This window comes from Uloborus diversus, chromosome 4 (genome assembly GCF_026930045.1).
Source record: "Uloborus diversus isolate 005 chromosome 4, Udiv.v.3.1, whole genome shotgun sequence".
NCBI lineage: Eukaryota > Metazoa > Arthropoda > Arachnida > Araneae > Uloboridae > Uloborus > Uloborus diversus.
Genome location: NC_072734.1, coordinates 145,759,875 through 145,772,707, shown reverse-complemented (window position 1 = coordinate 145,772,707; position 12,833 = coordinate 145,759,875). Strand labels below are relative to the sequence as shown.

Below are 12,833 nucleotides of genomic sequence, written 5' to 3'. Positions count from 1 at the left end.
TAAAAAACTAGAAAGCCTATTGGAGTACTTTTGTAAAAGAGCTGTTCTGACTTACATTTCACACTATATAAATGTACTCCCCCCCCCCGAATACTGCATATAATGTTATCTAATTGATATAGTTGTATCAATTAGACCGTTGATTAAATTATTAATTACAACGTTAAACCTTTAGGCACATGAATTTTCACATTTTTTTTTAATTCCAATAATTTAAATCGGCTGTTCTGTCCCTTTAAGAATATCTTTTTTTTTTTCGGGAATATCCGCAATTAAATTAAGAAAAAAAATTTTAAAATTTACATTTGCAGCATTTTCATCAGTGATTTCTTTTACTCTGTAAGTTAAATTTTCGTTTTGATCGTTTGTAATATTAATATTTGAATAAGTAAAGCCGGATGATAAGCTATCCATGGTTAAAACTTCAGAAGACACAAGACATTTTTGAAAATAAAGCAAAAAAAAAATCATGAAAAAGTAGTGGCGCCATCTATTGAGCATGGATGAAATCAAGCCATAGCGTGGATTACAGAATTACCGCTTGGGAACGGTCAATATGCAACACTGAAGCATATATCCCAATAAGGGGCTGCCATATATCGCAAATAAAGAGAAACATTCAAGTCACCATCTTAGCCGCCTCTCCATCTTACCCGACTCTCCCCTACTCTTCTTTAGCTATGCCTAGAGTCCCTATATGAAAACCTTTCAGCCAGTAAAAGTTTTTCTCTTGTGATTTCTAATTTGGCAACAGTTGGCGACGTTAAAGGAGGCAACCGGATTTTGATATTTGTTGTGGGTTCTGGGTCGCATTGGAAAGATTTAAAATGCCTGTATGTTGGGAATTAATTGTAATTCTTTTCTAATTTTAAACTTAAACATCTTTAGATTTCAAGAATGATTGCTTGTTGATTCATATTTCTAAAACATTTCGCTGTGTCTTCTCTTATTATTATTTTTGTCAACTCTTGTTTACAGTTTTATCTTATTTCTGTGTAATCTTTTGTATAAAATTAGGTTGCAGTTTTGTTGTAAATAACAATAAAATATTTACAGGCTTATCATTCTGCACTCAAATCAACGCAATTGATCGGCAATATGGCTCTCCTCCCAGTTAAAACTCAGTTTAGAGGACCAGCACCTCGAGCAGGTGAGTGATGTATATAGTAGGGCTACACGATGTAGGAATTTCTACATCATGATGCATCGCGATATTGCGATGCAACACAATGTAGGGTCTTCTTTTTTTGTAGCACTACCAGCAAAAAATTGTCAAAAAAAGAAAAACACACACGCAGCGTTAAAAGTGCAAGATAACAATAAATATTACAAACGTGTTTTGAAATTACAATGAAACTATTTTTTTCAATTCAAAAAGATGTGAGCTTATAGAAGCAATCTCATCTTGCATTTAAAAAGGTGTTCCTCGAAACACCATAATATGTGTATTAAACCTTTGTTGCTATTTTGAGCTTAAAGCTTTTGTTTTTGGTAAATGATTATAAGATATACTTTGTTCCTGAATGTATATTCCTTTAAGAGCTTAAAAAAGTGCATTTCCTGCCAGTGTGGGAAGGTCTTTGTTCACTGATGATCTTCCACTCAGAGATGCCCAGAACTTAAATTTTTTTGGTGGGGGGAATTTTTTAATTTGCCAAATGATAAAGTACTACGAGCATTAACACAAGTTTCTTTAACCTTGAAAAATAAATCAAATAATACAGAACAAAACTTTTTTTTAAATGTTTCACTATGTCTGGAGAATTCATTTACCTTTTTGTAACGAACGTTACATATAATACATGATGTTGTAATTATGCCCCTAATTAGACTTTTATGTTTGAAACAAGCCCAAACATGGTTTAATTTTACTTTTATAGTGTTTATATCAATATTAAATTTAATCCATTTAAATTTAGAATCATAATTTTCTTTACTAATAAAGTCATGGGCGCCCATATTATGCAAAATTGTAAGGGGGGGTCTCAGATATTTTAACCATGGTTTAACAGGATATTTTCCCCATGGAAACCGATTTCTGGACAGATTAGAGTCATTATAATTTGACATTTTTAATAACTTATTCATTAATGGCTGGAGAAGAAATGTTTTTACATTTTTGCAAAGAAAAAAGTACTAAAAACAAGGAAGTTCTAATTTCAAAGGGGGGGGGCTTAAGCCCCCCTATATGGGCGCCCCTGAATAAGTTGCAAAAATGATCATTTTACTTGCTAAAAAACACAAAAAATAAGACATTTTACCATCTCTTCCTCCACTAAATAAACCTAATATGAGAAAAAAGCAACACTAGATTCTTGTTCTAGGGGTTATAAGCTTTCCAATGATATATAACTCTTAGGGATCTGTTTAAGTTGATTTTCTGACCTCTTGGTTTCATGTTAGCTGGTATTCACTTTATAGAATTGAGGGTGATATAGGGTTTTTGAAACCAGGCAACTATACTAATAGTCTTGATGAAAGAAATAGCAGAAATTTTTAATTGTGTTTATGAAATAAATGCCAAATACGGTAAACACCCGATTATCGGCGGACGGATTATCCACCGATCTTTTCCCATTTTTTTTCACTGTCATTAAATGTTTTTAAAGCTTATGATTGTGTTATTGTTCGTGTATACCTTTTACACATATTTTTTACATATAACGTTAGTAGATGCAATTATTCGGATTGTCTGCAGTTTTCGTTTATCCGTGGTTACCATGCCACCCTATTCCATGGATAATCAGGAGTTTAATGTATTTCAAAGCTGTGAAGTGCATCAGTGAGAACATTACAATTTTAACTAAATTTTAACTGATGAGGGATGATCATGTTTATGAAACTGCAACTAAAGGTTAAGATCCAACACTGTATTTTGATTGCTGCGTTGATTATCAGACTTCCAACACTATTGATCATCAGAAAAGCCTAAAAACAGTTGAATAATTTTATTTATTCACATTCAAGGAAAAATAAGGACAGCTTGGCTTTTGTCCTATAAATTTATGCACTATATGGAAGTCAATATCTTGCGCTGATGATTTTAATTTGTTATTTAAAATTAAATTTCACTTGTTTAAAAAGGCTTATGACTCCTTACCTAGTAAATTTCTTTTCGAGCTTTGGAACACTGGAAAAATCTTGTAAGGGAGTTTTTTAGTCTTTCCAATAGTACAACTTTTGAGGCTATAGAATATATTTTATCCTGTAGTACAATTTTGTCAGCTTCTCTGAAGGTTTCCTCTTTCTTACTGCTCTTTCTCTCTCTCTCTCTCTTTGAAAAATATTTTTTTCTATTGTTTTTCTATGTTTCATTTTTATTGTTATAGAAACAGACCAAGAAGATATTGTTGATGAAGCAATTTACTTCTTCAAAGCTAATGTATTTTTCAGAACATATGAAATTAAAGTAAGTTTCAAAGGATTGAATTTCATTTGAATTAGTAATAATTGAAAATATTCATTATGAATGTATAAATATTGTCAATGTTTTGTTTTAGAGTGAAGCAGATAGAGTATTAATTTATCTGACATTATACATAACAGAATGTTTGAAAAAGTTACAAAGGGTAAGTTATATATTTCTATTCAAAAACTTATCATTCGTAGAATTTATGAAAATCCTAAAAATCAGATAAAATGACTTTTATACTGATTTCAAAATTTTGAATAACATAAAAATTAATGTAGAATTTTGAAACATCTCTTATAGTTAAAGTAGGAATTGTCAGTTTTTATTTGTGTTTTATTGCTATTTCAAAATTTAATTTTTTATGTCATAAAATTAGTTACCCGTATAGTGTATAAATGTGGCTCCTGTCTTCTTTCATATTGATGTTCGTACATTCCTTATAAACTATTGCTTTTCTAGGAGGAAAAAATAATAAGGGCACTTAAAACTCCTGAATTTTTCTAGCATCTGTGTACAAATCCTTATTTTTTATTCTGTAGATGCATCGCCTTTAGTTTTAATCTTGGGGATTGAACTGTTTTTCCTGTTAGTGAAACAAATGAATCTGTTTGGTTTGAAGAGATTTGGGTAGTAAAACTGACCTTCTCTTTCATTCTAACTTCTTATCCCTATTTTTACCTTCCTGTTTTGACTGTCCTTTGAAGTCTGTATGGGTTGGCCTGCCTGCATCAATCAGATTGAAGTAACCTTTAAATTACTCTGATAAGAGTCTGAAAACTGTCAAAATGATTGACACTGAACCCTCTCCCACACATACTATTCTTCCAGTTTTGGTAAGGAACTTCCACTCTTCAGCTGAATCTCCAGTTCTGTGGCTTTACGGTTTATTTGTCCAGATTTTTTTTTTTATTATTATTGTTATTAATTTCTGGACTTTTAAAATCTTACTTAAAATGTTTTTTTAAGCAAAATTTTTGGAGGCCCGTCTCATCACTGCACAATTGTTTGTTAGAATATTTTACTGTGAAAAGTATAGCTAGATAATGTAGATGCACGCCGTGCGCTGATATATTTGCAGCTGTGCAGATGCATTTGCTGTAGATATGTGCATCCCCTGATAACTGATAATTATTATCAGTATGAAGCATTGATTCAGTGGCAGTTCGTGAGAGGGGCCAGAGGGGGCCCGGACCCTCTCACTTTTTTTAGAAGACAATAATTTATAACTTTTTATTTATTTTCCTTTTTTTTTTTTTTTTTTTTGTGCATATGTGCTTGAACAAAAAAAATTAAGAATGTTTAAATATTAAAAAAATATTTAACTTTTTTTAAACCAGGGGGGGGATGCGAGTGCACCCATAATCTGGCCCCCTCACTTTTTCAAGGCACGAGCCGCCACTGCATTGATTAATGTTAAGATAGGTGGATAAATTAACGAAAAACGTTCACCTTTTGCTCTCATGGATGCATGACTGAATTCACTGTATTAATGCAAATTTTAACATTCACTGTGTAATGTTTTTTATACCTGCAGATGGTTTTGAGTTTTGTGCGCAGATACTTCATATTTTTATCTTACTACGATGAGAAGAGAGTTTAATCTCCTTCCGTTCAATTACCGTATTACTCAAAATTCGTATTTCACAAGATTTCTCTTCAATTTGCCTGCAATTTACGCAAATTGAAAGAATTGCAAATAACACTTCTCATTTTTTTAACTTTCCAAATGTAGAATGAGTACGGAAATTAAGTAAAATTTACTACGAAAAAGAACTTGAGAAGCAATAATTTTCCTAGTTAGAGCATAATAGCACTCAAAATGAAATAAATTGCAGCTTATTGAATGTAAGAAAAATACTGTAAATAATATTCTATGTTAAACTAACCAATGATACTAATGTTATGAAAAGTATATAGCTAAAAGTTTACAACCAAAGTTTCTCTCATTTTTAATTTTAGGTGTTACAATTGTTTAAAGTTCATGGAAAACAATAGTTATGAACTAATACTTTTTACCATGTTGTTAAAACACATTGGTTTCTGAAATAAATACAATTGCGCTGAAAAGAAAAATTTTAAACAGTATTTTATTGCAAAAACTTGCAGATTACTGCCACCACGTGCCTCGACATTGCAAATAACAACCCTTTCAATGTTAAAAGAAGTGAGCTCATGGTTGAAAAGGATATCTTTTCATATACGTGCTTATAGGGTGGTTCAAAAAAAAAAAAAAAATCAGCTAGAGTCCAGGACACCCCCATTTTTTATATTTTTTTATACTTACTAATAGTATTATGCTGTAAAAGTTTTAGCTTCTTACTCAAATTTTAAGAAGGTGCATTTAATGTGTGCTTTAATTTAACATAAGCCGTAGCATAAAAAATGCCGCAAATTTAGAAACATTTAATTTCCCCAGCTGTGTTTTGTAAATAATTATTTTATTGCAATGTATATGCATAATACTCGTGTATATTATAATATGTAGCGTAGTTGTTTCAGTTTAATGTATTTTTTAACCCCAATCCCCATACTGATGAAGTTAGCGGGAGGGGGTTGAGCACCCTCTTTCAGTTGAAATAGGAAGCTAAAATTCTTCCAGTATATTACTATCCACAAACCTAAAAATATTGAGGGGTGTCCTCTTATCTAGGAGAAACTTTTTTTTTACATGTATTTTTGAACCACTCTAATGCTCACCCCTCTTGCATTGAAAAAGACACTCCCTACAGTGCTGAAACATGTGTCTGCAGTAATCTGCAAGTTTTGTGGAATAAAGCATTGTTGCTTTAAATTTTTAATTATTCTGGTTTTGTTTTTATATGTATAAATAACTTTTCTTATTAATGATTCAGTGAGTATTTTAAATTAATGCATAGAAAAATTACATTCAGTTTGAATTGTTTTTTCTGTATTTTAGTGTTCAAATAAGAATCAAGGTCTTCAAGATGTATATAGTTTAGCAATAGCAAAGTTTGATATTCCTGGTGATTCTGGGTTTCCTTTAAATGCTGTGTACTCAAAACCTAGTTCTTCTTCTGAAGCAGGTATTGTACTTATCTTTTGCCTTATCTGCTATTTATCATTACAAGTAACTTAAATGTATTCAGGAATGGCAAATACTGACATTTAATTAATAAATCAATATTATTTGAGAAACTTTACTCAACTTTTTATTTTTATTTTTTTTTTTTTTTTTTTTTTTTGAAATTGGCGGACATGCTTGGATTAGCAAAAATTTTGATACAGAACTTTATTCCATCTAAGTACTCATTATTTCAAGTCTAACTATACATATTGTTGCTATGGCATAATGAAGAATGGTAAAAAAGCAATAATATAATTTTGTTTGCAATAATATAATAAGGTTTATCTATGCAATCAGAAACACTTTTTCAGACTAACTCCTGTTAATCTTTTAAAAAATAATCAGTTGTGCTAACTGTTGATAAAAACGTGATGACAACAGTGATGATTGTTGATATTTTTTTACTGCATCTGAAGTTTATTATTTTCTTAGAAACAAGTAATAACCAGGGCCCAATTTAGACTTTTCTCTAAATGAGTTTTTTTCCATGGTCATAATAGCAATTATTATAAAATTCATCATTAATGTATGAATTTGATACATTATTTGGTGGCTTAGATGATCCATCCAACAAGTTAGTCTCTGTGGCCAAAACCAATTCACTATCAATTTTCTGACTGTTTTAATGGAATGGTGTTGTAAAGCTTTACGGCAGAACAGGATTCGTACGCTCCTTCAAAACTCCTCCAATACTCCTTCATTTAAGATTTTTTTTTTGAAGGGCCCTTCAAACTCCTGCATTTTGGTTTGAACTCCTTCAAAACTCCTTCTTTCTTAGTTCAAGACGACATCATCTTCCTCTATAACAGTAGCTTGAAATACTTGGGTTGACAACTTTGTCACAAGAGCGAAAAGGGCGATTTTAATGTAGTGATTTTGTATATTTTTTACCCATAAAGATGTGATTCACAAATTGATCATAGAAGTTATAAAAGTTGAAGATTAAAATATTATTATCAGATGACTAAGATATTTCATAAATGAAGTATACCATGCTTTTTTTTTTTCAAATTTTATTATTATTGCTTTTCTCTCCACCCCACTCTCAGCCAGCGCCGTGTCCAAGAGGAGGGTTTTAGGGGTTAAACCCTTCCCTTGGGGGAAAAAATAAGCAAAATGAAGAAAATGTATATTTGACTTAAATTTACTTTAATGAGAAAGTTTGCGTTCAGCGTTTTTATTTTATTTTAATTTTCTTTCTGAATTTTTTTGCGATTTACAACTGCTAAAGCCTTACAAACTGATGTAATATTTCGAAAAAAGTATGGCGGACGAACCGCTGAATGATCTACCAATGCAAAGAAAGAATATTGCTTATTGTAAGGAGCTTATGGTGAATTTGGCATATGTTACATCTATGAAGATGCATTAGTGATTGTGCTTGGCTATGTAATTTGCATCTGCAAAGAGCTCTTTCTTGTTTAGTTTATTAAGCATTATTTCAGAACATAACAACCTGATATACATTCTACATCATAAAAGAATTTGTGAAGAGTTTTTAATACTCATTGCAAAATACTACATAGTAAACAGATTTAATTAAAAAGAAGCAAGCAAAGTTTGATTAAAGCGAATCTGTGAAACGAAGGAATACTTTGGTAACTTGTACAGCTAGAGGTATCCTTCAAGAATACAGCAGTCCTTACATGTGAATAAACGCCATACTGGGATCAGCAATTTGTCGTAAAACTAAAAGCTGTAAGGGGGTTGAATTCTCCCCCCTACTGGTAAGATTAAAACCCCTCCCTTTATGAAAATCTGGGCACGGGCCTGCTCTCAGCTACAAAAGTCAGTTTGTATAATTATTATTAAAATATTTAAAAATACATAAGGAGATGTACTTTATTAAGTGATTGTGTTAAAAAAACAATTGTTTAGCAAATCACAGTTATGATATTGTAAAACGAGTCATCCGCAAGTGATGTCATGCCTTGAGGGGAGACAGGTTCGTGAAAATGTGTCAAGGAGAAGAGAACGACGAAAAGAAACATGATGCAGTTATTATAACAATATGCTTTTAAAAAATATGACATATAACAAGAGGAGGAGTAAGATAAAGTGTTACACTTTGTAACAAAGAGGAAGGGGATCAAACATGTTGAAAAACAAGTGTGACATCATTTAAGGACGGCCCATTAGTACTCCTTCAAAATCTCCTTTTATTCCTTCAAAACTCCTTCATTTTATTTCTGAAACTAGGTTCGAACCCTGCAGTATGACTTCATTCTTATTTGATTCCATTAAAAACATACTGCAGTTGTTAACATTGGTTACACAAGGAACAAAATCTTCGATTAAATGGACTCAAACTAGTATTATTTTGTCGCACCTAATGGATCTCATTTTGTAGGAAGCAATTCAAACTATTTATCTTATCCTATTAAAAACTGAGCTTATGTATGTATGTATGTCCGAGTTACTTCTTCCGAATGCCAATGAACTGACCATCGAGCTAGGTATCGATAGATTCCTAATTTCCCCGTCTTTGTTAGGCTGTTTTAACATGATCCTCTGATAATAATAATTAGCAGAGATATCAATTAAAAACCATTAATTATGACATTTAGATTTCGACAAAAAAAATCCTATTTTTCAAGGACTTTCCTAAATTCAAATTATCATTTAGTACTTCATCTCAACTTTCCTATTATCATTAGGGGAGGAAATTTTAATAAAAGCAATGTAATTAACATTGATTTTATTAAAATTTATAACATGAAGAAAATCATTGAGAAAAAAGATGTTGTCATTTTTTTCTCCAATATGAATAAATAAAATTCTGGATTTTTTTTAAAGGCTTTTCCTCTAATCGGGGGATTTAAAATGTTTTACTGTTTGTTATTTTTCTGCAATGAGCCACAAAATTGCACTTTTTTTTTTTTTTTTTTTGATTCAACCTTGATTGTTGAACATGCTTCACTTGACGTAACTTTTATTTTAAGGTAGACTGTGCAAATCCGGGTGGCGCAGCTAGCTTTAGTATAAAGTTTATATTAATAATTGTCAAACTTGTTGGTATGAATTCAACTTTCTTTTTAGTTAGCTGTATTTTTTTTTTTTTTTTTGGCTTGCCAATCTCTCTCTCTTTTATTGTGTTGGAACTAATAGGAATGTTTTTTAAACAGATTTAATGCGTCAATACCTTCAACAGTTGAGACATGCCTGTGGTCTTCGATTATGTGAAAAAGTGTTTGACCCAGAATCTGGAAAGCCTAGTAAGGTAAGTTAACAGGAAAAGAGGTTTTGTAGCAAATGAAATTTCAAATTAATGTTATTTCCAACAAGACCGTATCCCTAGGCGCTTGCACCATGCAGAAATACACTCAGTAATTTTCATAACATTACATAAATTGTTTAAAAGTAATATTTTTATCCCCACTTTTGTTAATACTAATTAAGTGATTAAAGTTTCTGAAATTGAAATACAGTGGAACCTTAATTATCCAAACCCTTTCAACATAAACCTCGTCCAACTGAGTTCGGTTTCCTTTTCCTTTTTTTTTTTTTGGTAAGTAAAAAATATCTCCTTAAGTTCACTGGCAGCAACCACAGTGTAATATCCAGTTGTGCTTGGACATGCAGTTTTGCTTTTGACAGAATGCTTGTTTTGTCAACCAAGAAGATTATAAAGGTCAGGGTTACCCCAAAAGTGACTAAACTATTGCAGTTTTTTTATTGTTCATTTTCAAACTACAAACCATTTCCAACTCAGAGAAAAATTTCTTCACTATATGTTGATTAGTTATCAATGATTTTAGGTCATGATTGCTTGAAACTTGAAAAAGAAACAAAACTTTAAAGTATTTTTTTCTCCTTGGTAATATTTAGTGTGTTTTTGCATGGTTTTTGAAATCCTAAGGATATTTTTCTATTAAGATTTGCAGATTTAAATTAATTTGTAATCAGTAGTGTATATTTCACAAAACTACTGGGTAAGCATTTTTATATGTTTTCAGAGCATGCTGATCAAAATATCTTAAATAATAATATTTATTTTAAGCGTATTTGACTGCTAAATATCTTCTGTCGAATACATATGCAAATGAATGCATAGATTCGTAGGGTTTATTACTGTGGTTATTTTGCAGAAAATATGGGAAAAATAAAAAATATGCTTAGAATTAAAAAAATAACAAACTTGTCCCATAAAAATTTCAAAAGTTCATTTTAATAACCTACCCCAGTGTGCACAGTAGTATTCAAATTTGTTTGGCTTTGGCAATATTGCAGTCATTTTTTCAATATTATTTTACTTCTTGCAAGCCACAAATGATTCTACTAAACTGCAGGTTGTTAATCTCTGCACTAGTACTTGATCAGAAGTGGTATCCAGATCATTTACTACATTCATAGCCTAGCCAGGATTCGAACCCAGGCCCCAAAGATTGGGACCTTTTACCCTCTACTATGGCACTGGATGCATAATTTTGTTTGAAAGTGTTTCAAAAGCACTTTTAATTTTTAGGAATGAATAAAAGTATTTATTCCTTTTATTGTCCTTTTTGAAACAGATGTTGTAATAATGTGAATATTTTATCTTGCAATCAAAAATGGGTTGTTCAGTAAAATATATTTATTTTTTTCAGTGGTGGCTATGTTTTGCTAAAAGAAAATTTATGGACAAAAGTCTATCTCAACCTGGTCAATGACAACTTTTTTTTTTTTTTTTTTTTTGTGAATAGCCAACTGTTGCACATTAATGTATTAAAAGTTTTAATGCTATGCTTTTGATGTTAGCAAATTTAGATTTTATATTTCATTTTGTCTAAATTGACTTCCAATAAAGGTCAATTTTGTTTTTGTTGATTTTCTTTACATAAAAATGTATAAATTTTTTCAAAATCTTTTGTAATGTAAAGTGAAGAAATAAAACTCTTGTGAATTTCACTTATTTTATTGAGATTATTGGAAACATTCTTTATTTGTTCTTGTTCAATTAACATTAAAACTAAAATATATTGTTCCATTTATGTGAAACAAGTTCTGAGCAATTGATATTCATTATTGTATGCTGTGGCCTTGGGCTCTTGATGGATAAATCTTTTTTTATTTTATAAAAAATAATTTTTTAAAAAAGAGTTAAAATTTAAAAATTGTGGAAAGACTGAAAGCTGAAAAGTTTTTAAAAAGCAAAAGAAAATAACTAGAAAAAAGCTACATACCATGGGCGCCCATATGCAATATTATAAGGGGGGCCTCAGATATTTTCCTCATAGTTTAGCAGGATATTTTCCCCATGGAAACCAATTTCAGGACATTTTAGAGTAATTAAAATTTGTCATTTTTAATAACTTATTCATTAATGGCTGGAGAAGAAATGTTTTTACATTTTTGCAAAGAAAAAAAGTAGGAGCAAGGAAATTCTAATTTGTAAGGGGGGCTCGAGCCCCCACTTGCCCCCATATGGGCGCCCTTGCTACATACATAAAAATTATCCTCATTGAAACATGTAGTGGGTAGTTTGCAGGTGAGGAGCAAACATTTTGAAAACTTTTTTCACATGAATGGAAAAATTACAAAAATTGAACTAAAGAGAGCCGGATTTAAAGGACAAAGTTGCATGTGGATATATCTAAAAATACAAAGGAGGAGTAAAATCAGCACCTATTCTTGCATCTTTAGAATAAAAAAGCAAAATTTGTTTTTAAAACTTTTCTAAAGAGGATGGAGTGAATACGGTTGTACTAAGTGTAATCAGCATGAAAAAAGAAAAACTATGAGTAGGAAGAGAAGAAGTGCCTACTTACTAATATTTAGGAAAATAAGTTGTTGTCACTAAGTCTTCCAAGTTTCCATTCTAAATTAATGCCTCTGGAAGTGCTGAACCAGGAGTTGTTAGGCTTCTGATTTATATCAAAATTATCAAAGTCTGGGTCATATTTAAGGCTGGGTTTTTGGGTTTCAAACCACCTGAAATAAATGAATTGCAAAAGTGTTTGGTAAAATGTTTTTTTAACCAAATTCAAGGTTATATGAATTCATGCAAAAGTTAAATTAGAGTACTATCGTGGGAAGGTAAAAAAAAAAAAAAAAAAAAAAAAAAAAAAAAAAACAGTATCTGCAAATTTTTCTTTTGTTTGTTTTTCTTTCACTTTTGTCATGTATTGTACTTTAGTTTTATTTTACAAGCCTGCCTTTTTGGTTTATGCTGAAAATAAAGCACAAAAAATTGTCTAATTCCAACATTTCCTTATAATTAGTATGGAATCCAAAATGTGTTTCTTCAAATATTTCAGAAATGCATTTAGGCAGATGCTGCACTTTAACTTCCCACGGCAGAGTAAAAAAAAAAGTTGGCTTTATATAATCAGGGTTCGTACGGGTCATGGAAATCCT

General features: G+C 31.0%; 1 protein-coding gene across 1 annotated transcript; it reads left to right on the top strand.

Annotated features, from left to right (window-relative positions):
* Positions 1-746: 746 nt before the first annotated feature.
* On the top strand, positions 747-11,376 carry LOC129219974 (actin-related protein 2/3 complex subunit 3-like). Its single transcript, XM_054854295.1, has 7 exons — positions 747-833; positions 1,057-1,150; positions 3,330-3,409; positions 3,501-3,569; positions 6,330-6,456; positions 9,623-9,717; positions 11,084-11,376. Exons 1-7 carry the CDS (start codon positions 828-830, stop codon positions 11,144-11,146), a joined length of 534 nt encoding a protein of 177 aa, XP_054710270.1. The 5' UTR covers positions 747-827; the 3' UTR covers positions 11,147-11,376.
* The last annotated feature ends 1,457 nt before the right edge of the window (positions 11,377-12,833 follow it).

What these genes read in the sequence shown, in the direction of transcription:
- LOC129219974 (XM_054854295.1), top strand. An exon ending in TCAGAACATATGAAATTAAA is followed by an intron (nt 3,410 to 3,500) that starts GTAAGTTTCAAA and finishes GTTTTGTTTTAG; the next exon opens with AGTGAAGCAGATAGAGTATT. An exon ending in TAGTTCTTCTTCTGAAGCAG is followed by an intron (nt 6,457 to 9,622) that starts GTATTGTACTTA and finishes TTTTTTAAACAG; the next exon opens with ATTTAATGCGTCAATACCTT.